The sequence below is a fragment of the Monodelphis domestica genome, chromosome 3 (assembly GCF_027887165.1).
Source record: "Monodelphis domestica isolate mMonDom1 chromosome 3, mMonDom1.pri, whole genome shotgun sequence".
Lineage (NCBI taxonomy): Eukaryota > Metazoa > Chordata > Mammalia > Didelphimorphia > Didelphidae > Monodelphis > Monodelphis domestica.
Window position 1 is genome coordinate 443,873,749 of NC_077229.1, and position 27,712 is coordinate 443,901,460.

Sequence of the window (27,712 nt, forward strand, 5' to 3'; positions counted from 1 at the left end):
TCATCTGCATTTATACTCCAATGGTTCTATCTTGAGAGATGGGCAGCATTCTTTTTCAAAGGCCCTCAGAATTGTTCTGGATCATTGTAATGCTGTTAGTAGTAAAGTCTATCATATTTGACTATTCTACAATATTCATTAGTTTCGTATGTACAAACCTTTTTTAATTTAATATAATCAAAACTATTTTACATGTCCATAGATCAGACAGGTTAAGTATTACAAGTTCCCCTAATTTACTTATAATAATATTCATTATGTTTAAATCATATACCCATTTTGACTGTATCTTGGTATATGGTGTGAGATACTGATCTAAACCTAATTTTCCCCATACTGTTTTCCAATTTTCCCAGCAGTTTTTATCAAATATTGAGTTCTTATCCCAAAAGTTCATACCTTTGGGTTTATCAAACACTAGCTTGCTGAGGTGATTTACCCCTAGTCTATTCCATTGATCCACCCTTCTATCTCTTAGTACCAGATTGTTTTTGTTTTGCTTTGAATTTATTTAATTTAGAATATTTTTCCATGGTTACATGATTCATGTTCTTCCCTCCCCCTTCCTGTAGCCAATGAGTAATTCCACTAGTACCAGATTGTATTGATGATCACAGCTCTATAGTACAGTTTAAGATCAGGTACTACTAGGCCACCATGCTTCACATTTTTTTATTAGTTCCCTTGATATTCTTGACCTTTTGCTCTTCAAGATGAATTGCTATTATTTTTTCTAGTTCTACAATATAGTTTTTTGGTAGTTTCGTAGGTATGGCACTGAATAAGTAAATTAATTTAGGTAAGATTGTAATTTTTATTATATTAGCTTGGCCTACCCATGAGCAATTAATGTTTTTCCACTTATTTAGATCTAACTTTGTGTAAAAAGTGTTTTATAGTTATGTTCATATAATTCCTACATTTGTCTTGGCAAATAGATTCCCAAATATTTTATACTGTCTAGAATGATTTTATTTTATTTTATTTTAAAACCTTTACTTTTCACCTTAGAATCAATACTGTGTATTGGTTCCAAGGTAGAAAAAGGTAAGGGCTAGGCAATCGGGGTTAAATGACGTGCCCAGGGTCACACAACTAGGAAGTGTCTGAGGTTAGATTTGAACCTAGGAACTCTAATCTCTAGGCCTGGCTCTCAATCTGCTGAGCCACCCAGCTGTCCCCTCTAGAGTTACTGTATTTTTTTTTTAATTTCTAAAATTTATTTATTTAGAATATTTTTCCACTGTTACATGATACACATTCTTTCCCTCCCCTCTTCCCATCTCTCTCCTGTAGACAGTGAGCCATTCAACTGGGTTTTATATGTATCAAGACCTATTTCTATATTATTATTATTTGCAGTAGAGTGATAATTTGGCTTCCACATCTCCAGGCAGGTCCCCATCAAACCATGAGATCAAGGAAATATTTTCTTCTGTGTTTATACTCTCACAGTGCTTTCTCTGGATGTAGATAGTGTTCTTTCTCATAAGTCCTTCAGGGTCATTGAACTGCTGCTAGTAGAGAAGTTCATTACGTTTGATTGTACCACAGTGTTTCAGTCTCTGTGTGGAATGTTCTCCTCGTTCTGCTCCTTTCACTCTGCATCAATTCCTGGAGGTCATTCCAGTTCACATGGAATTCCTCTAGTTCATTACTAGTTTTAGCACAATAGTATTCCATCACCAACATATACCACAATTTGTTCAGCCATTCCCCAACCGATGGACATCCCCCTCATTTTCCAATTTTTTTGCCACCACAAGGAGCGCAATTATAAATATTTTTGTATAAGTCTTTTTTCTTATTATCTCTTTGTGGTACAAACCCAGCAGTGCTATGGCTGGATCAAAGGGCAGGGAGTCTTTTAAAGCCCTTTGGGCATAGTTCCAAAATACCTTCCACAATGGTTGGACCAATTCACAACTGTACCAGCAATGCATTAGTATCCCCATTTTGCCAAACCCTCTCCAACATTTATTACTTTCCTTTGCATTCATATTAGCTAATCTGCTAGGTGTGAGGTACATCACAGATGTTTTGATTTGCATTTCTCTAATTATGAGAGATTTAGAACACTTTTTCATGTGCTTATTGATAGTTTTGATTTCTTTATCTGAAAACTGCCTATTCAAATCCCTTGCCCATTTATCAATTGGGGAATGGCTTGATTTTTAATACAATTGATTTAGTTCCTTATATATTTGAGGAATTAGATCTTTGTCAGAGGTTTGGGTTATAAAGATTATTTCCCAATTTATTGCTTCCCTTCTAATTTTGTTTGTACTAGTTTTGTTTGTATAAAACCTTTTTAATTTCATGTAATCAAAATTATTCATTTTATATTTTGTGATATTCTCTATTTCTTGATTGGCTTTAAATTCTTTTCTATCCCATAGACCTGACAGGTATACTATTCTATGTTTACTTAATTTACTTATAGTTTTATTCTTTATATTTAGGTCATTTACCCATTCTGAATTTATCTTGGTGTGAGATGTTGATCTAGATCTAATCTCTCCCATACAGTTTTCCAATTTTCCCAGCAGTTTTTGTCAAAAAGTGGGTTCTTGTGCCAAAAGCTGGGATTTTTGGGTTTATCATAGACTATCTTCCTGAGGTCACTTACCTCAAATCTATTCCACTGATCCTCCCTTCTGTCTCTTAGCCAGTACCATATTGTTTTGATGACCACTGCTTTATAGTACAGATTAAGATCTGGTACTGCTAGAGTCCCATCCTTCACACTTTTTTCCCCTATCATTTCCCTTGATATTCTTACTTTTTTTCTTCCAAATGAACTTTAAAATAATTTTTTATAATTCTATAAAAAAAGTTTTTTGGTAGTTTGATAGGTGTGGCATTGAATAAGCAGATTAATTTGGGTAGGATTGTCATTTTTTTTTTAAAGATTATCTCATTCTACCCATTTTGTTTAGATCTAGTTTTACTTGTGTGAAAAGAGTTTTGTAGTTGTGTTCATATAATTCCTAAGTTTGTCTTGGCAGATAGATTCCCAAATATTTTATATGGTCTAGAGTGATTTTAAATGGAATTTGTAATTCAAACTCTTGCTGCTGAATTTTGTTGGAAACACATGGAAATGCTGATGATTTTTCTGGGTTATTTTGTATCCTGCAACTTTGCTAAAGTTATTATTTTGATTAGTTTTTTAGTTTATTTTCTAGAATTCTCTAAGTATATCATCACATCATCCGCAAAATGATAGTTTAGTGTCCTTATTGGCTACTTTAATTCCTTCAATTTCTTTTTCTTCTCTAATTGCTATAGCTAGCATTTCTAGTACAATCATTGCAGATGATTCTTGCTGATGTTTTAAAAATGAATATTACTTATTATTTTTTAAAAAGGTCCTTTTATTGCTGTTTTCAGTAGGAATGGGTATTGTATTTTGTAAAAGGCTTTTTCTTCATCTTTTGTGAGAATCATGTGATTTCTGTTAGATTACTGAATCGGTTAATTATGATGATGGTTTTCTTAATATAAAACCATTCCACCTCGTCAGAGTGAAAAATCCTGATGATTTATTGCAAGTCTCTTATTAGTATTTTATTTAAGATTTTTGCATCAATGTTCATTAACAAAATTGGTTGGTAATTTTCTTTTTCTGTTCTTGGTCTTTCTGGCTTACATATCAGCACCATATTTGTGTCATGAAAAGCGTCTGTTAAGACTTCTTCTTTGTCTCTCTATAAGGTAAGATAGGATTACCTATGCCAAAGAATCTGGAGGTCTTCCCTCTCTGAGCCAATTCCAATGAGAGTATAGATTATGTATTACCTGTCAGCACCCTTATCTACCTCACCTGTAATAGTTCCCTTTCCCATGTCTCTTCATGTGATATAATTTACCCCATTTTACTTTACTTCCTTTTTTTCTTAGTACAATCCTTTTTTTAGCCCTAGTTTTTTTTTTAAACATTCTGAATAACTTACTACCATACTCTCTTGTCTATATATACACCTCTTCTAACTACTATGATAATGATGACAATTTTTAAGAGTTACAGATACCATCTTTCCATATAGGAATATAAACAAGTTGACTTTATTGAAGCCCTTAAACTTATTCTTTTTCTTATTTACCTTTCTATACTATACTTTTATTTTGTATGTGGACAGCCTGTTTAAGTATGGTCTCTTCTCCAGGAATGCCTGGAAATATTCCATTTTATTAAATAGCCACATTTTCCCCTGAAAAAATATAGTCAGTTTTGATGGGTAGGTAAGCTCCCTTGAATTCCAGAGTATCATATTCCAAGCATTCAGGTCCTTCAATGTGAAAGCTGGCAGATTCTATGTAATCCTGAGTCTCCATGATATTTGAATTGTTTCTTCCTGGCTGCTTATATAGTATTTTCTCCTTGGCCTGTGAGCTCTTGAACTGGACTATGACATTCCTGGGAGTTGTCATTTGGGGATTTAATGCAGAGGTGACCTATGGGTTCTTTAAATTTCTATTTGACCCTCTTGTTCAGGAATATCAGGTCAGTTTTCTTGGCTTCTAATATGATGTCTAGCATTTTTTTTTTCTGATCATGACTTTCGAGTAGTTCAATAATTCTTAAATTGTCTCTCCTGGATCTAGTTGCCAGGCCAGTTTTTTTAAATGAGATATTTCATATTTTCTTTTGTTTTTAATTTTTAAAATTTTGTTTCACCATTTCTTGATATTGTGTGAAGACACTAGCTTCTATTTGCCCAGTTCTAATTTTTAAAGACTAAATTTCCCCCATGATCTTTTGATCCTCCTTTTCCATTTGGTTCATTCTTTTTTCATGGCACTCTGTTCTTCACTGGATTTTTTTTTCTTCCAATAGGTCAATTCTGTTTTTTTAAGAACTCTTTTCTTTATTGAATTTTTGTGCCTTTTTCCACTTGACTAATTTTGTTTTTTAAAATTTTCTTTTTCTGTATAACTTTCATTTCTTTTTCCCATCTTTCTTCAACCTGTCTTATTTGACTTTTGAATTCCTTTTTAAGTTCCTATGTCTTTTGAGGGAAAGTTTTACATGTGGTTACTTATATCTCACCATCCCGTTGGTTCCATGCTTTGCTGTTTGTCCCCTTAGAAATTTTTGAAGGTTAAATATTTCTTATGTTTGCTCATTTCCCCAGCCATTCTTTTCATTGTGGTCTGGAAATTCTGAAAGCTGCTTGCAGAATCTATCTTCTATGCTGCTGGCTGGCTGGGTAAAGCAGTGTGAATTATTTTGCCCAGGGTAGCAGCAGGGCAGACTTGAAAAGGCCCAGTGCTATGGCTTCCTAGGCCTCACTGTGGGTTGATGCCAGGACCTGGGACTTCAAGGGGTGGATCTGGGGTACTCTTTTGCTAGTATAGCCAGGGTCCCCGGATTCAGAAGTTATCCCAAATCACAGAACTTAATGCAATAGGTGTGGGATGGTCAGCCAGAACTCCTATGTGTGCCATTTTGATTTCAGTTCCTGTTATCCCGTGAAAATCAACTCTTTCTGACTACCTTTCAAGCTATGGTCAACAGGAGAATCTGCTCACATTTTATTGCTGTTCATTGTTGATTCTTATCGTTTTGAGGCACTTTCAATTTTTTCCCCCACTTTTTAATTAATTAATTAAGAATGTTTTCCCCATAGTTACATGACTCATGTTCTTTCCATCCCATCCTCCTCCCTCCCCCCTCCTGGAGCCAATGAACAATTCCACTAGATTTTACATGTATCATTGTTCAAAATCTATTTCCCTATTATTAATATTTGCAATAGAGTAATCATTTGAAGTCAACAACCCCAATCATATCCCCATCAAACCATGGGATCAATCATATGATTTTCTTCTGCGTTTTTTTTTTCCCCACAGTTCTTTCTCATATATCCCTCTGGATTGTCTTGGATCATTGCACTGCTGCTAGTAGAGAAGTCTACTATGTTTGATTGTGCCAAAATATATCAGTCTCTGTGTACAACATTATTCTGGTTCTGTTCCTTTTGCACTGCATCAATTCCCAGAGGTTGTTCCAGTTCACATGGAATTCCTCCAATTCATCATTCCTTTCAGCACAATAGTATTCCACCACCATCAGATACCACAATTTGTTCAGTTGTTCTCCAAATGAAGGGCATCCCCTCATTTTTTTTTGCCACCACAAAGAGTTTGGCTATAAATAATTTTGTACATGTCTTTTTCCTTATTATCTGTTTGGGTACAAACCCAGCAGTGGTATGGCTGGATCAAAGGGCAGGGAGTCTTTTAGCACCCTTTGGGCATAGTTCCAAATTGCCTTCCAGAATGGTTGGATCAATTCACAATTCTAGTAGCAATGAATTAATGTCCTGACTTTGCCACATCCCCTCCAGCATTCATTACTTTCCATAGCTGTCATGTTAGCCAATCTGCTAGGTGTGAAGTGGTACCTCAGAGTTGTTTTGATTTGCATTTCTTTCTAATTATAAGAGATTTAGAATACTTTCTAGGTGCTTTTTAAAGATTGGTTGTAAAGAAGTGTCAGTATGGTTTAGCCTTTTGCTGCTACTAAATTACTTTCCAGGCTCCAACCCTTCAATAAAGATTAATTTAAAAGTATAATGACAGAATGACATGGTTAGCACATGGGCAAGGAATTTCAATGAAGAACATTGTTGAGAAACAGCTCTTCATCTTTTCTGTGTCATGGATTTCTCTGTCAGTCTGTTGAAGTTCTTCTCAGAATGTTTCATTTTCATTTTGTTTTGTTCTTAATTATTACCTTGTCTTGGAAGAAATACTAATTATCAAATCCAAGGCAAAAGAGCAGTAAGGGCTAGGCAATGGGAGGGGAGGGGGGGAAGAAGACTTGCCCAAGTCACATAGCTAAGGAAGTGTCTGAGACCAAATTTGAACCCAGGACTTCCCATCTCCATCTTCCCATCTCCCTAACTCTTTATTGAATGAAGCATCTAACTGCCCCTCACACTATTTTTTAAAATGTACAAAATCAAATTAAAAAAATTACAAAAGGAAGCAATTATATCGAAACACATTTACTAAAATATTTTAAAAATTAGTTCAAGGACCCCAGTTTAAGAATGCTTATATTTTATAGTTGCTGACATTAGATTTCAAAAATATTTAATGAGTCACTATTAGAGCCTATGACAGGAACTAAGACAAAGTGAAAATTATGAGAGGAGAGACCATGTTCCTCCCCATGAAAACTCTTGAAATAAGATTATCTAACTAAAATGCATAGGATGTAGTGGCTGGTAAATGAGCTTTTAAGAAATCAAAGTACATTGTTACTCTTCAGAAGACATCATATATCCATCCTATGGTTGTCAGCATAAAGAAATTATCTTTGGTAGTTTTGTATTGCTCTTCTTTTGAATATTGCTTGTTAGAGCTATATTAGTGTTGGTTAAGTACTTCCACTAGCAAAGGAAAAGCAAAGAAATAGGATAAAAGGTGGAATTCAAAAACATATATTTTGTACTGACAAAAAGAGCCTGAGTATGATAAAAATTTTACTCAAAAAAAAAAAACCCTTTACTGTCAAAAAAATTATGATTTACATAAAAAAAAGGTTTCAGCTGAAAAGAATGCAAAAGCACATTGAAAAACACTTTATAGACATTGGATTATCATTAACTGAAGTTTATCCCAGTAACATGGGTAGTTTGATGATGTCACATGAACTAGTATGACTTAAATTCTCTCATTCCAATCTGTTAGATCATAAACTTTTATTAGAGACAATCAGGCCCTATTTTTTTCTTCCTATCCCTTAAAAGCAAGCACAGAACTTTGTATGCAACAGGGAATTAATATTTGATCAGCAAAACTAAGACCTTAGACTGAAAATATACATGTTTAATTTTGCAAGAATGACATACCATGGAACTTTCTCTGTAATTCCTGTTGCATTTGTTGAGAACTTCCATTTTCAGGACGCATGAATCCAATCAGCCTTTGTTGCACTCTGGCAGCAGTAGTACTGAAAAACCAATTCAAAAAATTAGGCCACTAAAATGAATGAGGAAATTTCATTTGAATGACATTAATTTTTTCTTTAATTATTTTCTTCACACCATGAAGAATAGTAGTAAAAAAGAAGGCATAAAAGACCATACTTTTGGGGTCATACACCATCTTTATCTAAAACAGAAATTATGAGAAAATGAGAAAAATATTAAGCATGCCAAACATTTGGGCATTAGTCCAAATTAAAAATATTTTTTTAAAAAAGACCATGTGACGATTGCATGACAATTTTGGTAAAATGTATAAATGAAGGAATATTCCTCCTTAATCTTTAGATGAAGTAAATAGAATAGGCCCTCTTTATCTGAGAATATATGGCACTGGAAAAAGATCATTTGATGTGAATTTGTTTAAGACATGGACCAATATCATATAATAACTACTGAAACTATATTTTAAAATGAAAGCTACTAAAATGTTAGCTTTTTTTAAACATTATTTAAGTTATAATTTTGATTATGATCTAATTCTTAAATCAAGTGTTGGTTTTTTTTGGGGGGGGGGGGATTTTTCTGACCAAACTGTGTAACAGTCATATGACAGTCATCCTTTCTTAGGACTTTTACAGTTTAATTATAAAGAAGCTTGACTACTATAAAAATATTCAGGCACTTCATTAATTTTCCAAAGGCCTCTCTTAATTCTTTGACATTCAAATCAGTCACTTTTGAATCATGCTAGAGATGATTGTATGAGCAGGAATGGGATAAAATGAATAGTTCAGGGATGAATAACTTTATATTATCACATTTTTTAAAAAAAATCTCTTCTTTTGCAGGCAGTTAGTGTTCGGAAAACATCTGTCTTCAGGGTCAGGAAGACCTGTATTCAAATTCAACCTCTGACACATACTGGGATATGACTGCACAAATAATTTAGCCTCTTGTTTCTTCAAGAAGCTCTAAAACTATAAATTGCAGAAGAGTAGATGATCTGTCTAGTATAGGGCATTTCTTAAAACAATGAAATCAGAGGTCTAGACCAAAATTGCTGGGAAATATTCCTCAGAATATTTCTCTTCTCCAATAAAAATGTCAGTATTTTCCAAATTAGTTCACAGGTTTGTAGCAGTAAGAATTAAGTTACTTCATAGAACTGAAATGAAAACCTAAGACACATGGAAAACCAGAGATGTAAGAATATAAAAAATTATATTTAAAAAATGGTGAGAAGGAAGAGTGTCACAGGGGAAGGAACATGGCTCTATGGCAGACAACCAGGTTTAAAATCCCAGTTGGATGAATACTACCTTTGTAAACTCATGCAAATCATTCAATCTCCAAGGGCCTCATTTTCCTCATATGTAAAACAGGTCTGGGGACCCTTCTAGCTCTAGATTTATGATTCTATAACTCTAAGGAGAACTCACTCAACCACCTTTCAAAATAAAACAGTAATAAAAGCCGAATGGTATTAGACAAGAACACAAAGATACATAAAAATGTGGAAACTATCTATTAATGTTTGATAAGTCCAATGCTAAAACAAATAAAACACTATAATCCTTATTCAATAAAAACTGTTGTCAAAGTTTGAAATCTATATGGCCAAAAAGGGTTTTAGACTGAGGTGTCATACCACATAAAACAAGAAAATACCCAGAACAGTTATCAGATAAGAGTTTAAATAAAGGATTTATTTAAATATAAATATACAAAAAATACAAATATAAAAGGATTTTTCATCCACAAATTTAATATCCTTCTAGCTCTAAAATAATGAAAGAAGCACATTTGAATATTTGTAGTAAACATATCAGATAAAAGCTTGATATTCACAGAAAAGCTACAAACCTATAAGAATTAATAGTGTATTAGCCAGTGAAGATTTCTAAAGAATTTTTCAAGTTTTTAAAATGAAAAATACAAATTGTTAATAATAACAATAAGATCTTTGAATTCCCTGATAATCAGAGAGATACCTTTAATATTTCAATAAATTGGCAACAGAAGCAAAAGGCAAAACTCAAATGTTTGACAAAATTGTAGAGGCAGCTAACTGATTACATTGTTGTTGAAACTATTGACTTAAGAAAATTTTAAGAACAATGTGGTAATATATAATAAGAATGACAAAAATGTCTATATACCAAAAAAAAGGAAAATGGCTGAATAATTAAGGATACATTAATGTAACTGAAGAACATAGAAACAAAAAAATTCTGAAGCCTGATATAAAGATTTATCAGGAAAATGTCATAAAGACTGCAAATATGGTTTTTAAAAAAGAAAACAAAGCTAAAAGTCATGGAGTTCAAGGATAAATAATTATGTTCCATGATAAATAATAAACTACAACTGAATATTACATAAGTACAATGACATATGAAAACAAGAATAAATGTACGTTCCTATTAAATGTTAAGGGATGGTAGGTTCTGGGTTTGGAATATGAACATGCTATCAAATACAGTTACAAATGAATACAATTTTGTTTGGTTTGGATCAACTGTGTTTTCTTTTTACACATCTTTATTATAGGGAAAGATTTGCCAGGAGTGGGGAAGGCAGAGGTATAGTTAGAAATAGATGCAATGTGAAAAAAAATGCAAAAATAAAACTGTTTTCAAATTTGATCATGCATCTTCTATTTGAGCAAATTGTAAGATGGCTCTAATTTTGTGGCTTAAGTTACAGACTAAGATTCCATAGTTTTTAAAATTCTGATTTATTGAGTTTTGTTATAAATGTAATTTAAATAGTGCTAATTTTTTTTTTAATCCCAATGCAATTTCAATAATATAAGAAAAAGAATAATGAACATCAACAGGAAACTTTAAGATAGATACTGTTAACTGATAAGGAAATATGAGAGATCATAATTTTAAGATATATGTAAAGTTGAAGTTATACACAAATAATAAATAATGAAAGCAAATTTAGCTTTTGTAAGTTTTTTAGCTACTGGGAATATTTAAGAAGATAAGCAATTATTATATTAACCTCCATGGTAAAGATGGCTTAATAAATCTCAAGTGATTAATTTAAAATAAAAAAATTATTCAAGAAATAAAGAAAAGTTTTGTTCTTACTGTGGATTCCCAATGGGTCCTCCTGCAAACTGTGAATTTCTGTCCAGAAATTCTTGTAAACCTTTTAGTTCCTGTATCACTGACTCTAACAGCTGAGGTGGTACGCTACTTTCAATCTACAAATAAGAGAAACATTTTTAAAAGCTGGAAAATTTTACATTGCAGAATAAAACATGTAGTATTAACTTTAACATTCAGCATAGAATAAAAATATCTTGATGGGTTCACTGTGATAAAGAGGATTTTTGGGAACAATGAAGGGACCTATTTACCAATTCATATATTGAGACAAGAACAGAGGAGTAACTAGGTAAATGAATACAAAAATAAAGTTCTTTGAGAGCTAAAATGTTGGCAGATAACTTTTGTGTTTAAAAAAAAGGCAATCAGAAGAGAAATATGACAGGTTTATATTTGTAATCAATCAATGAATAAACATGTATTAAGCATCCACAGTGTCAGGTACTGTGCTAATGTTAGAGAAACAAAAAGAAAATTCCAGGGCACATTAGCTGTTTGTCATTGTCTATAAAATATTTTGGCTTTGGTGACCTATAAGATCTCTGAGAATTTGATTCTAGTCTAAGTGCATAGATAAATAAGACCATTCATTCCAATTCTATAATCTTTAACTATAGATAAAATAGAATTTCTGAATGACCTGAAAATTATGCTTCCGTTATATATGATATATATGTATATGTGTATAAAATGCATACATTTTCTCAAAAAATTTAATCTTTTGCATTTAAATTATTTTATTTAAATTACTTGATAGAAATCACCAGGTACAAACACTCTCAAAAATGTTTCTTATTAAAAAGTCTAACATACATTTAAACATAGCTAGTGTATAGATTTAGTTTCCTTGATTATATTTATTACTTTGGGAGAATTTAAACAATCATTACAAGTCCCTTAATGTGATGATAATATTTAAAAAGAAAGCCCTAACAAAACATATAAATAAAAAGCCTAATAAGTACAAAGCAAAAAAGTCCCACAAAAAACCCCTAAAAACTGGCTCAGTTGAAGTTGGCACACCCGCCCAACACTTACTGTAATAATCTCCCTGCTGCCACTCCTGAATACCCTCTCTACAACTAGACTTGCATCCCAAATATTTCTGAAAAACAAAAGAACATTTTAATTAACTATTACGTTGACTCAATGAAAACAAGTGTAAACACTGTTAATGCCCTTCCTGTAGCTCAGCAATGTAAAATACACAATACAGAAGAATTTAGCATGTTTTTTTAAGTTTACATTATATCAAAATGTTGAATTTACTTCACATATTAAACTTCTCTTGAGAGGAAAATAATATAAAGTATAGTGTAAGTTTGGTTGCTAAAATTATCCTGATAAAATATATGAATAATCCAGAGATGCAGTTATATAAGCTGATGTCAGTTGAGATGAGGAGAACCAGGAAAAACAGATACAACTATGACAATTTTTACATAGGGGGTGGGCAGCTAGGTGGCTCACTGGATTGAGAGCCAGACCTAGAGATGGGAGGTCCTAGGTTCAAATCTGGCCTCAAACAATTCCCAGCTCTGTGACCCTGGGCAAGTCACAACCCCATTGCCTAGCCCTTACCAACTCTTCTGCCTTGGAACCAATACATAGTAATGATTCTAAAATGGAAAGTAAGGGTTTAAAATAAATAAATAAAATAAAATGAACCATGACAGAGCATAATTATAATAATCACATCTGGCCCTGAAAAAGAATTGCAAAAATGTATCTCATTCCTTTTTGCACTCTCTAGGTGCATACTGCATGTGGTGCCAGATTTAATTTATATATTGGAGGAGCTGACTTGTTTTTCCTATTTCTTTATTCTCTCTTTAAGGGATAGCTTGCTGAATATGTGGAAACAGATTATTTTATAGAAACAACATAAAAATATGTATCAGTAAGTACGTAAAAAAAAATAAAATGGATGGCAATGCTATCTTGTAGCACAAAATCTCCCTTTACTTGAACAATTAAAAAAAAAACCAAGAAAGCATGACAATGTATAAAATCACTTACAATTCCCACTTTTATTGTTGTTTTGCTTAACTATTTCTGTTTTAATTCAATGAGATTTATTAACAGCTAAAAAAGGAAAAAAATTATTTTGTATAAGTTATAACAAAAAGAAAATGTCACTCAGCTAGTTGAAAAAAATGTGTTTTCCTTACGTAACTCACCCCATGATTCGAGAGAAATAGATGCAGATACCATTGTGTTTGCCAGAATACACCATCTCTGGCCCAGTCATACAAGTAATATTTGCGGCAGACTGCGGCAACTGGCTTCCAGTAAGATACATTGGTGTTGACATGGCAGGAGATTGCAATCCTAGGACACACATAAATCTTTTAAAAAGTTTCCAAACCTTTAATGACAAATGCTTTTTCTCACATGCATTACACTATAAATAGATATGTGCTTTCATTTTCCTTAATACCTAATTCAAGTCCATATGTGGAACCCTAGGATATCTATGTTTTAAGAGAGGAACATTAGGTACAGTAAAGAAGTCTGACAATATCACTGTTTCTCTTGAAGGTGGAAGATGACTAGAAATTATTTCAGAATGTGTTTGCTCTAGATCCCAAGTAAGGTATTTCTAATGAATAGCACCAAGGGCATTCTATCAAACTGAGCACCATCTTTGCCCCATAGTAATGGCAATTATGATGTCCCTTTTGCTAACTAGTCTATTTTCACTCATTTCTTGATTGTCTCCAAATTAAGTTGAAGTAAAAAGAATTTTAAGGATAAGAACTTTCACTGCCAATTCTTACCACAGATAAAAATGTAAAATATTTACAAAAGAATCTTTATGATAGGTTTCAGCTTCTCAATGTTTTTAGGTCAAAAACAAAGTACCTGGAGGTGGTGTTCCCAAGAAGGATGGATTAGGATATGGACTACCAACAGGCACAGGGGAGCCTAAAAATAAAATCAGACCATATTTGTAAAGAAATACAAAAGCCTTTTGAAATAGATTCTATAGAGAAGAAAGTCTGAAGAGCCTGTGAGTCCCACATTGCCATAGAAAGGAAGGGTAGAGCCAAAGGAGGCTGAATACTCCCCATTTTGGGGTCAATTCAATAATCCTCACGGATTTCTCTGAATTCTCACTTGGAATATTGGCACAAAGTTTTAGTTGTCACAGAATCATGTTTCTGGAAATGTTGTCAGTATGTGATGAGAATTTTAAGATATAAGGTGATAAGACATGTATATTCTTTCTAAAAAACAGAAGTAATAAATCAAGACAGAATGAAATGCTTTCAACATTTTAAAAAAATGCATTATGGAAAAGAATACAGAATTAATAAAATTGAAAGAGAAACTGACATAGTTTTATTTCAATGTTTTGTACTCACTAGGATAGACGGGAGACCCCAAAATGGGTCCAACATTACTTGGAGGAGGAATTGCTGTTGGAAATCGCATTTGTGCCTCTCCACCATATCTATTTTAACAGAAAAAATCTGAATTACTTCAGAAATCATGTTAGTGGTGTTCAAAATATTTAAGAGGCAAAAGTTCTATACTGAAATACACTTCTTAAAATTTTAACAATCATATGCCCATTACAGATATCTTTCTATACAAAATGCACTTATGTTTACATAGTATTTATTATATTCACAAAGGCTATTCCTTCCTATTATTTCTAAAATCATAATGCACTTTCTAAAAATATTTTTTCATACAAAACATTTATAGGAAAGAACACATTTCTTTTGAACTATTCAAAATCCCTCAAATTCAAAAATTTTATATTCACTGTATAAATAGTACAAAACAGTAGACGCTTAAGAATTGAAAGGGAAGTCATTCATTCAAACTTCTACCTTAAGTATGGATCCACTCTATAATATAACTGAAAAGTGGTCTTAAGCATCCAATTAATGACTTTAGGGTAGATTCAAGAAACTTACTAACCTCCCTATTTCCAAAGCACCTTTTTATACTTTGGGATAGCTCTAATTTTTATATATACATTTTCTAATACTGAACTGAAATACATTTCTTTGTAATTTCAAGTTGCTGTTCTAGGTCCCACCTTCAGAAACCAAACAGAATCAATTGAATTCTTTCTCATCAATATTTCACTGAGGGCTTATATCTAGAGGCTAATTCCCCAAAAGAAATGTAGTAGGAATATCATTAGTCAGTCTAGCCTAGTGCTATTACAAATGAGGAAACCATGGCCCAGAGAAGTTAAATAATTAGTACACAGTCATTCTAGTGGCAAATGGAAGGGTATGGTTTCAAACTGGGTCCATTGGTTGTGAAGCTTATGAAGTTATTTATTGTAATAGAACCTGTATTTTGTAACAGATTTGTCAATGGACTCACAAAATGTTAAGTGAGAGTCAAGAAATGAAAGAGAGAAGGAAATAATGGAGAAATGAGGAAGAAGAAAGGCGAAAATACAGTTGCACTTGAGGTTTATGTAAGGAGCATATGAGAAAGGAGGTACACCTTACCATTTTTTGGTTTCAAAAGGGCTATGTTAATGTGATTTGTTCAATTTCAATGGTCCCTGATCAAAGACAATTTTATTCTCTTATCCCCTTAGCATCTCTGCAGAAGATAAATGGCTGACATTTCTTTCTGGATCAAGAGGTACTCATCATTAACAGACAATTTGAACCTGGGTCTAATCTTACTCTTTCCCCCAAAATACATTAATTTAAAAAGTTATAATTCTAGGATTTAGAGATGTAACTTAAACAAAAAAAGTACAGATGAAATCAACATTTATCTATATACCTGAAGAACGCACGAGTTGCCCAAGCAGATACCTCTCTATCACAGGCAGCAGTGGAGCAAGCCAGGATAAGGCAAGTTGCACAAGCCTGGTCCTCCTATAGGAAATACTACCATCCATTAATATTTCAAATATTAAAGTATTTAAATATATTTTAATGATGCAAAGTGAGAGGAGCAGAACAAGGAGAATATTATACACAGAGACTGATACACTGTGGTACAATTGAATGTAATGAACTTCTCCATTAGTAGCAACGAACAGCTCAGAGGGATTTACAAGAAAAACCACTATTCACATTCAGAGGAAAAACTGTGGGAATAGAAACATGGAAGAAAAACAACTGCTTGAATACATGGGTCAAGGGGGATATGGTTGGGGATGTAGACTCTAAATGATCATCCTAGTGCAAACATCAACAACATAGAAATAGATTCTGATCAAGGACACCTGTAAAACCCAGTGGAATTGCACATCGGCTGCGGGAAGGGGGCAGGGAGGGGAGGGAGGGAAAGAATATGATTCTTGTAACAAAGGAATAATGATTTAAATTGACTAAATAATATAAAAAAATAGTTATTTTAATGTGCCAACACACACACACAACACAAACCCTCTGCTAATACTGCCTTGTTTTAAAAACAGATATAACATTATAGCATGTAAATCTTACTTTATTCATATTACTACTTCTAATTTGCTCCCTGATTTAACCCCAATTTCTTAATTTCTGGGCATTTTTCACTTACTACCCTACTAAGAAAACAGTAATGTTTTGTGTTGTGAAAGCTTCTCTAGTATTTAACCTTAATGGTTATCTTGGTTTATTCTGAATTATAGTCTTTTTATTAAAGTAATCAATACCTCTGATTATGGGTTTTTTTCTCCATCAGTGATAGGAAAAAGTACATTTTGTGTTTTGTAAAGAAAAGTCAAATGAATAAAACAGAAAAAGTTGTATTTAAAACTTTAAACTAGGACTCTGGTTTGTAATAACATGAATTAAAGTATGTTCTAAATGTACATATAGGAAAAATCAGAACAGATCACAACAGATGAAAATACAGTTCTATTCTCAAGCATCAGTAAAGACAGACAAAATTGGAGCTACTAAACAAATAAAAATATAAAAAGAATAGGAGATCAAATTGGCTAACTGTATTATTCTTCAATACTATATTAATTTTCAATTTTTAAAAGACCAGCTTAAGCCAAAGTAACTCACCTGGGCCAACTTTAATCTAAAATTTTATGGCATATAATAAACACAAAACTTTTTTAAATTACCTATTGGCTACTTGGATTATATGAAAAAAATTAAACATTCTACTACAATTGGACAAGAACAAAGAGTTGCAAATATTCACCTGATGCAGTTTGAAGAATCTTTCAATCTCTTCTCCATCTCCCCCCAAATTACTAACTAGGAGATGTCTCAGTTGGTCCACAGGTCTAAGTTTGTGAAACATAAGACTTCCCTAAGGAAAAAACCAAGAAATTGATGAGCACAAATACTGCAATTACATAGTAACAAGAGACAAATCAGATACTGCATCCTCACCAAGAATATTCAAATGATGAACTCAATGCCTTTGTAAAAAATTAAAGAAAACAAACTTAAAAAACCCCAAACATTCCCAGAAGTCACTGAAATGTCAACATCAAGTATAATACTTGATCCATAGAACCACACAATACATTTCAAAAGAAAATACTAATAAAATGCTAATGCTAAAAGGAATAATTATTTTTTACTAACTTCTTAGAAACTGAGTACAAGTTGGTATGGGATCTTATTTTAAAATACTGAATAGCAAATGAAGGATATTATTTAGAAATTATTATTTATTCTTCTTCTATAATCTACAGTTATCAGATTATCTGATCTTCTGTTTTGTTTTTTTTTCCAGTAGTTGCCATCATGTCTGACTCTTCTTGAACCCATTTGGGGGTTTCTTAGCAAAGTTACTGGAATAGTGTGCCATTTCCTTCTCCACTGAGGCCAGATTTTAATTCATGAAGATGAATCTTCCTGACCTAACTATCCAGATATTTGATCTACATATAAATTATAATTCCATTAAGATATATAAAAATTACCATACTCCACTAAGACTTCACTAGAGAAAATATTTATGTACATAAGCCAAGATAGTGTTATTATGCTAAATATAGTATATTAAAATCTATTGTTTAACTTTTTTCCTTTTTTCTTTGTCTCCATTTTAATATATGCTTACCTGAGCAGAAAGCAAGACAAATTTCTTTGGGGGTAACATATGTTGTTGCACAACAACTGGTGAATCTGTTATTGGAATATGGTCCTTATTTAAAGGTGTTATGATCTTATCCATTTTCAACTCATCTATTGCAGAGAGAGCCCAAGAATGACCATCAACACGTGTTGTCATCTATTTGTTAAGAAAAAAAATCATTTTAAGTCATTAACTGAAGGTAAGAATTCTAAGAAAATCATTTTATTATTCAATGAAAGGAAAGATAATTTAATAAACACAATATGACTTAACCATATGATGGACTTTAATACACAATTCTTGATTTTTATGATCTTCAGCATTTCCCCCAACTCACACATATTCCTTGTGATCAATAAGGCAAAGGTATTAGTATTTTCAGAATTTAGAAATCACTTATAGTTTGTGACATAACTTATGATATGCTATGAAGAGTTAAGTTCTTACTGATATAATTTCTTAATTTCTTCTCTTTTCCTCCAAAAAATAGCCATAAAATAATATGGGATGCAATTGCATCTTTCTACTGCTAAAGCCTCCAGCTTAGATGGGGCCCTTATCACCTTTTCGCTAGATTATTACAATGGTTTCCCTGCCTTGGATCCTGCCCTCCTCTAGGCAATTCTTCACAGAATGACCAAAGTGATTTTCCTAACATGTAAATCTGACCATGTCACTTCTCTGTTCAATCAACTCCAAGAGGTTCATAGGATCAAATAGAAATTCTCTTAACTTTCAGAGTTCTTCACAGCCTTTGCCCACCCCACACACATGCACACACCCCAGAGTATGCTCTCTCCCCACCCTGGCCTCTTTCTTTGATGATGCTCAAGCATCATCTTTTCTAATGGCTAGTGCATTTCCTCTCTATCTATCCTATATTTACTTGTACTTCTTTTTAATTTATGTACACTTGAACTTGCTGTTTCCTTTAATACAATGTAAAGGGGAAAGAAGGAAATGTTTCATTCTTTGACTTAGTATTATCATTGTCCAGCTGCTTAACCAATGCTTGCTGACTAACAGGATCATAGAAGTAGGACTGGAAGAAGATTCTGTACATCATCTAGTATGAAACCCTAATGTCATAGATAAGGAAACTAAGATCTAGAGAGGTTACACAGGTAAGTCTATGCCCAAATTAAGTGGTATTTTCTTTTTGTCCAGAACTGTAATAACTGTAGTTATTCTTTTTCTTTTCTTTTTTAAATCCCTACCTTCTGTCTTAGAATCAATACTGTGTATTGGCTCTAAGGCAGAAGAGCAGTAAGGGCTAGGCAATGGGGATCAAGTAACTTGCCCAGGGTCACACAGCTGGGAAGTGTGAGCCCAGATTTGAACCTAGGACCTCCCGTCTCTGGGCCTGGTTCTCAATCCACTGAGTCACCCAGCTGCCCCCTATAGTTTTTCTAAATCAAGATGCTCTGTCCTTCAACTCTTCAATCACTATTCCCTGAACTCCAAAATTTTGGTAAAAAATTCTAGGTAATCCCAAAACAATCTAAAATGTAGGAACTGCCTAACGAAGGAAAGAAAGACCAGAAAGCAGTAAGTTTCCATAGAATTGAAAAAGAATATTCATTATGAAAGAAATGTATTTTGAGGAAATAGTAAGAGTAAGAGTAAATATAGATTATTCTGATAGTTTCCTGCAGATCAAATGAAACTTTCAAAAATTCTAATTATATGAAATCCACTGCAAACACAGTATTGATAATGATTTGCAATGAACAAACTACAACACAGTAAGTAATCATTGTTCTATTTCACTTAATTTTCTAATACAATTTCATATTACTAGATAATTAGAAGCACATACCCAAACTAAATCATAGTTCTCCCTTTTCTTTTCAGGAAGTTATTTACATTTTAAAATTATTTGTATCTAAAATCCAGAGTACTCAGGATGATTTACCTGTGTTTCCATCATTGGCTTTTGGAATGGAAAAGTGTCATGATTAACACACCACAAAATATCATTATCTTCATTTTCTGATGCTGCCATGAGTAGAACACCTAAAATGAATAAAAGTGACATAAATATGGCACACACACTAAGCCAAATTATATAGACAACCAATGTTATTTCATTAGTCTAAAAATTAATTAATCTAAAATTTGTTATTTGACAAGTGACTACTGTAATATTAATACAATAATTACTTCAATTTTAATTCATATTGTCCTAAAGGAAAAATGTTTAAAATTAGAGTTATTGCATTTTTTGTTCATTATTCAGTATTAAAATGTTAGCCAATCCCAAGACACAAAGTAATGGTAAACATAGCAAATTTTACATTATCTGTGTTGTGAATTTTAGATTTATTCCACCATGCTTAGTCTAACAAAACAGGAATGTCTACACCTCTACTTAAGGATTAAGTATTGAGAAGGACGGCCTATGACAGACATGTGCTAGCAAATACAAATCAGAAACAACTGACAGACCCTTGGGCTGTCTAAAGTCAAGCTTAAGCTACCATTGGTACACGTGATACACTGGAAAGTGGTGTAACAACGGTCTATATATTTGGCATCACTTCCTCTCTCCAGCCTCTTTTCGTGGAGAGGTGGCTGTGGCGGCAGCATGCTGAGTGTCTTGGCATGGTGGCAGCTATTGTCCGGGTTTGGCGGTGAGTGTCCTTGATACACTTCTGGGGGAAGCTTAGTAACCTAGTTCAGGTGAGGCATCTTCTCTGAGCTCTCTCGAAATTTAGGCTGATTCCTTTTGCCTTTATCTTCCAAACACTATCCTCTTAGGAAGCCTCTAATCTTCTGAAAAGACCTTATGGCGGAGGTCTTTGAAACTCCCCCTGGCACAGGCTAGGCTGAGAGAAATCCTATACCCTTTCCCTCTCTTTTCTTCTTAATTCTTTCCCTCTATATTAATTAAACCACCATAAAATTTCCAAACTGAGTTGGGTATTATTTGGGATTTCCCCTGGTGACCAATTAAATTTAGATTAAGTCATAATCCTAAAATTTCCCCTTACAGTGTGCAAAGGTGCAAAAGTTTTTAAAACCAGGTAAATGGAAAAAAAAAACAAAACAAAAAAACAACCAAACCCCCCCCCCCCCCCAACAATTTATCTTTAGAAAATCTTCAAAGACATACATGCAGTCAAATACATCTTTGTCCTCAATTCCCTTTCCTTCTTAACTAACTGTACTGCTGGTGGCTTAGTGCTCTCTTCCCACCCTGGCTGTTGGTATTAGTGGATGAGTTCATTATTATCCCCGAAAGCAAATGATTTCACATATGTACTACTGATGTGGTTAAGAAATTTTATCAAGGAAAAAAATTAGAACACCAACTGACAGTGGAAAGACAATGTAAATAATACTTATTCACAAAGTAGCTCTCATATTATATTAAAAAAAATCAAATGAATCTGGAGTTTAAACAAATTGAGATCTTAATTTTTTCATCTTTTAATTGTAAAAGTTGCTAAAGAAATGCTAAATATTTTTGTCAAACATATTAGAGTACACTGAACTTTATATGTCTAACAATAAGCAAAACTAATTTCAGCAACATTCATGCTATGACATCATAAGCAAAATTAAATTTTCATTTTTAATAATGTTTAAACTTGGAGAATAGTTAACATCAAAAATAAAATGTAAATTAGAAAAGCATAACTGAATTCTCATAGAGAAAATATTAAAATGATTGTAGCATTAAATAACAATATTGTAAATGTCTATAATGTGGAACAACTGAAATAACTCGGCTTAAGATCCACTTTTCTGTCTCAAAAGTTATACTGTGAATAGATATAACAAAAAGCATTAAATTAATAGAGAATGAAAGAAAAAACACTCAGGGAACATTTTGTGGCCTAAGTCTTAAACTAATGGGACAATAGAAAAATCTTATCAAGTTTGGACAGAGTTTGATAATTCACCTAAGGACTTCTGAGAAGCTATGCTGACTGTTTTTCCATTTCCTTCCTAGTCTTTAATTAGTAAAGGATTTGGCTACATTCTAAGGGCTGATGGTTGATAATGGTGACTAGTTGCCTGAGAGATCTGATGTACTAGAAAGGAGAGGGTAAAAAGAAAAAAACTGAAGAATCATAGCAATTTCTTTGAGGTAAAGAGCAATAGAAGTTAGATGTGTACCCAATAATGAACAGTATATGAATTGAAACAAAAAACTATTCATATCACAAGGCCTATACTGAGGCATAGTATTGATTTAAGATGGGTCCTCCATTAGGGCAAATAATGAATGCCATGAAATGGCTAAACTACAAATTCACATGGGAACCAATGACTACATTTTAAATATTGTAATTTCAAATTGCACAGATTCAAATACATATGCTCAGTTGAAGAGATTTGTGATTCACAATAATTGGGACATGGCTGCATATAACTAAGGAAAGATAGCAAGGACTGATTGAGGGGAGAGAAAGGGTGGTGGGAACAGTGTATATAGTCCTTAAGGAGAGTTGAGAAAACTTCTATTAACATCTAGCCAGATCAGTTCTAAAATGTCAATTCAAAATATTATCAATGTAGAATAATTAAAACTAAAAATACCATTTAAAAATATATAAGAACAATAAATTAAGGCTGTAACTCAAAATAATCAGTTATGAGTAAAAATATAAATATTCAAGAAACCATTTTCCTAAATGCTTAAATATGATTTGTCTTTGCTCTCATGTAGATACAGTACCTTATTCATTATTCCTGATTTTGTTAATTCTTTATTTTTCAAACTTTACTTACCTTTGCTATAAAGAGCTCTATGCACCTTTGATGGCTTTTCCACAGTTGAAGAAGCTGAAAATCCAGGAGGTAACCGGACATGAACTAGTATCAGAGAATTGGGCCTTGCAAATGGCTGTCTAAATGGGCATGAGCTGAAATATAATCTTACACCTAGGGATATGGGAAAATTAAAAAATCAGTAACTTAAAATGGAAAAACTAAAATGCTTGCTAGTGGCAAACATTCATGATCAATATTTTTATTCAGAAAGGAAGAACTCTGTTAAACTCATAAATGTTTAATTCACTTAAATTGTTCCATAGGAATACTGACTTGAGTTCAATAAACTATAGCTAACACAATCAACTAAAAATATTTTTTTTGTTTTTAATTGATAGTGAAGCAGTTATTCAACTTGTGGTAAGCACAGGGTTTCCAAAGTCATAACAGGGTTGGAGGATATAACCTCTAGCTCCAGCTCTGCTTCTAATACATCTTTAAACCTTATTTAATATTTATGACCTCTTGGCCTCCCCTGACTCTTTCCCAATGCTCAAATCAAGTACCACTTCCTAAAAGAAGGTTTTCCACCATTCTGCCCTTGCCTCCTTATTTATATCACCTTCCCCAAACCCCCGATAACCTTGTATGTTTTATATGAGTTTTGTATATAATTTTATACATATATGCTCTCATCCCTGACAGAAGTTCCTTGAGGGCAATTTGATTTTTGTCTTTGTATTCCCAGTGCTTAGCAGAATGCCTGGCACATAGCAGGAATTTAACAATTCTGTTGGTTAATTTCCTTATCCATTCAAAATAAGACTTAAAAAAAATTCTATAATGGAAATATGTGCATGTGCATATGCACACATCTGTGCATGCTCTATGTCTTCTTTTATTTTCTTTATCCAAATAAGAAGTTTGGACTAGAAGTCTTCAAGGTCTTTGCTGGCTTTACATTGGACTGTGGTATGATGTTTCATATAGTGAGTGACTGATACAAGAGAGAAACAAAAAATGTTTATTACTTTATTTGATGACTTAAACATACCTGCATGTGTGATAGCCAGTAACTGACAGTCTATGGATTCTGAGTTTTCAATTACTGCTATTTGGACAATTGGCTTAAAAACAGAACGGTCTATGGTCCTAAAAAGCAACAGAAAAGCATCTAAGTTCTTCAAACAAAATTTCATGATGTCAAAAAATGTGCAGTAAAACACAATTGGGGAGATTTTTACAAAAAATATTTTTACAATGATGAACATATTTTAATCAAATGTAAGATTAACTTTTTTTTTAAACCCTTACATTCTGTACAAGGAATCAATATTAAGTATTGGTTCCAAGGTAGAAGAGAGATAAGGGCTAGGCAAAGGGGGGGTTAAGTGACTTGCCCAGGGTCACACAGCTAGGAAGTGTCAGAGGCCAGATTTGAACCCAGAAACTTCCATTTCTAGGCTTGGCTCTCAATCCATTGAGCCACCTAGTTGCCCCAGATTAACTTCTTAAAAACTCAATAACCAGTATTATACACAGCAGAGAAACACTAGGAATATTCCCATTTGAAAAGAAAAATTATAGGAAAAATATATATGGGAATATATGGGGAAAATATTCATTGCAAGTTATTAGATAAGAACAACATATCAAGAACTTGATATGAAGGAATAGTCAAATATGGGCAAAATTAATTCCTAGTCTACAAAGGAAGTCAAAGAATATGAAAGGATTTTCCAAAGAGGAATCACAAATTGTTAATAATAATTTTGAAAAAAAAAATGACTATGTGACCTATCAGGGAGATACAAATTAAAACAATACTGAGGTGTAACTCATATGAACCTGGCAAAAATAAGTAAAAGCAATAAAATGCAATGCTGGCTGGGTTGCCTAGAAAAAGCTATACACATTACAAACTAGTAAAAATCTTTTTAGAAAGCAATCTGGAGGGAAAAATAGGTGGCTCGGTGGATAGGGAACCAGGCTTGGAGACAGGAAGTACTCTTTGGCCTTACATACTTCCTAGCTGTGTGCCCCTGGGCAAGTAACTGAACCTGCTGATTGGAACTGGTACTTATTATCAATTCTAAGATAGAAGGTAAGGGTTTTCTGAAAAGAAAAGAATCTGGGAAAAAGTTATACTAGATCAACTCTTTGACCTAAAAATGTCATTGGATATATCCTGAGAGTGGTATCAAGAACAAAATAAAATTCATCGGTATAGATTAACTTCCTTAAAAAAAAAAGGTAAAAGCAAGAAAGAACAAGTAACAAATTCATAAAATACAATCGTGGTCTGTCATGGTCAAGGGTCATTATTTGTATTACAATTTTTATTGCTGATTGAAGAATAAACAAAAATTTGCGTTTGGGGAGCAGGCCTAAATTTTACCAATCTTATATTTTAGAGCAGGGCCTCAGGCTTAGTTGATTCTTTTAAGAGATAAAATGTGTAGTCAAAATTCTTTTCAGAAATGAAAGTGTAATCCCCATTTTAATTCATAAAATTTTTAATTATAGAGACATGGTCAACCTCATTTATTGGTCTTAATAAATGAATGAGAAATATAGATGTATCTGGAATGGAAGTACTTAATATTCCTTTTTACATTTACCTTGCAATGTTTCCAGCAGCAGAAACAATAGCATTCTGTGAAACGGAAGCAACTCTGCTTATTCCTTTTCCATCTTGGCCCAAATCATAAACCTATAATTAAATAATGATGTTCAAATAGTACTCTCCTTTTAAAAAAATGAAAAAAAAAGGTACACAAAATGCATGTACACATTTCTTCAAATAAAACTTTTCCCAAGCTTATTTTATATATCTTCAATGCAACAATGAAAAAAGAAAGGTCAATGTTGGTAGTTACATTAAAGGACTTCTAATAAATACTTTGAGAATGGTTTTTTAAAGGATAAATAGCTCTAGAAATCCATCAATATCTTAATGAGGATCCAATCTTTTCCACTAATAAAGAGAATATTTCTTTTATTTTCATGTTAGATATTATTAGTTACCTGTATCACTCCTTTCTCTGAGCGGGTGTATAAGATGTTCCTGGAATTGTCGATTGCAATCTGTACAATGGGATCTAAGATTGAGGGGAGAAAAAAACACAGACCAAAATTGAACATAAGTCATTTAAAACAAGATAAGTTTGCTACCCAAACCACTATGCCTTAAGACATTCTTCCCAATTACTAGGTGTAAAGAGATGAAATAACTGGTGGAAAGTGTCTAGGAAAAAAAATTGCTCCCCCCCCCCCCATAAAACTGTGTATACTAAATTTTAAATCATTTGTATTTTTATTTTTTATACATTTCTTATTCATGAAGACAGCAAAAAATTTCCATGAATGTACATGATTTACTTCATAGAAGTGTTTCATTTAATTAACAGGTAGATACCTTATATTTCATGAAAATCCCATATCTAAACTAATAGTTCCCCCTAACAAGTCTTTGTAGACAAATAGGACCCCAAATTTTCAAGTTTATTTATAAGTATTTACTTAAGATGGCATATATTTTACTCTTTTTGCAATTTCTTCTGGTCTGCCTACATAGTTTTCAGTATCCCACAACATCTCTGTGTAAAGAATGTTAATAGCAGCAGCCATATGTTAATAATATCAATGCAAAATAAGTCTTTCATAAAAGGATGAAGACTTACCAATAAAACATTATCAATTTACTACAATAAGTATAGATATGATATCTGTGACTTTGATAGTTTCTTACCATCTTCTGAGAACGTGAATTGAAGCAATGATGGAACAAGGAAAGAAAGTGAACTCTTTGAGTGGTTTATCTTTCTGCACCTCTGGCTAAACCAGCCGGATTCTGCCTGGAGGAATATAAAAGATTGTAATGCTATGTTAATTCCTCCACAGTAATTATTCAATTTTCATTGTATATCTGTTGCATAAAATGTCAATGGCTTACAAAGGACTGTTAAAATCTAAAATTGTGGAATGTCATTAAACAGCTTCAAACCAGCTATTTGCTCATACATTTATCTTTATTTTTCCCCAAGAAATGTTGTGGAAATGCTATATACTGGTAAACCAATTTTTACATTTTCCTGAAAATTCTTAACCAAGCAGTAGGAATAAGAATACACATATTCTAAGCAGTTTATAAAAGACTCAATCATAGCAGTAACAGCAAACTTCTCCAGAGGACTATGCCTTGAAAATGAAGGTGGAGACATTTAGTATTATAATAAAAGTGTAGAACAAGGCATATGTTCATTATTGGTGATTTCAGGGAGATAAAAGCAGGGATGGAAGGAAAAAAACATGTACATATAAAAGAATAAACAGAATTAAATACAAGGTTGTTTTGAAGGGAAAACATTAACAAATGGAGTGGGAATCAGAAAGGCCTTAGATATTCAACTATTTTGGAAAATAATTTAGAATTATGGAAAAAACTTATAAAATTCTTTTTAGCATTTCGATTTTCTGATTTAGTAATTCTGTTGTTGGCTTTATACCCCGAAAGAAGTTATTATGACTTCTGGAAAATAAGCCAACAACAATAAAAAGTTAACATGAATAAGACACTTTAGGCAAGGCACAGTTCTTTCAAAGGGAGGGAGTATTGTGGGAAAAGTCACATATATGTTCTATAGTTTAAAAAAAATTTACTCAACCTAATTTATTAAGGATCAATATGCTGACTATCATAAAAAAAGATGTTACAATTCTAAGTAATTATATTCTGGGGTGTATGGGGTGCTCAGGGAGGAGTAATATCTTTGGTATGGAGGACTTGTCTTGCCCTCCTAGGACAGCTCTCCAGCCTCTGACCCCCACCTGACACCCAGCTCTCACTTGTGGTTCCCAGTATCTGCTAGCATGTGGCAGCGGCCACACCCTGGGCAACGGCTT

The 27,712-nt window shown here is 32.9% G+C and overlaps 1 protein-coding gene across 2 annotated transcripts in view; it reads right to left on the bottom strand.

Moving 5' to 3' along the window:
* The window catches only part of NUP155 (nucleoporin 155), a 75,580-nt gene that overhangs the window by 23,153 nt on the left and 24,715 nt on the right, over nucleotides 1–27,712 (bottom strand). For both annotated transcript variants that reach the window (XM_001372459.5, XM_007487440.3), the window contains exons 7-21: nucleotides 26,559–26,664; nucleotides 25,835–25,908; nucleotides 25,429–25,520; nucleotides 23,862–23,959; nucleotides 22,826–22,978; nucleotides 20,001–20,101; nucleotides 18,071–18,241; nucleotides 17,198–17,308; nucleotides 15,833–15,927; nucleotides 14,434–14,522; nucleotides 13,931–13,993; nucleotides 13,246–13,396; nucleotides 12,104–12,170; nucleotides 11,045–11,160; nucleotides 7,866–7,966 (exon numbers count right to left, since the gene is read on the bottom strand). In XM_001372459.5, the coding sequence (XP_001372496.2) occupies nucleotides 7,866–7,966; nucleotides 11,045–11,160; nucleotides 12,104–12,170; nucleotides 13,246–13,396; nucleotides 13,931–13,993; nucleotides 14,434–14,522; nucleotides 15,833–15,927; nucleotides 17,198–17,308; nucleotides 18,071–18,241; nucleotides 20,001–20,101; nucleotides 22,826–22,978; nucleotides 23,862–23,959; nucleotides 25,429–25,520; nucleotides 25,835–25,908; nucleotides 26,559–26,664 (1,588 nt within the window). The remainder of the gene's footprint in view (nucleotides 1–7,865; nucleotides 7,967–11,044; nucleotides 11,161–12,103; nucleotides 12,171–13,245; nucleotides 13,397–13,930; nucleotides 13,994–14,433; nucleotides 14,523–15,832; nucleotides 15,928–17,197; nucleotides 17,309–18,070; nucleotides 18,242–20,000; nucleotides 20,102–22,825; nucleotides 22,979–23,861; nucleotides 23,960–25,428; nucleotides 25,521–25,834; nucleotides 25,909–26,558; nucleotides 26,665–27,712) is intronic.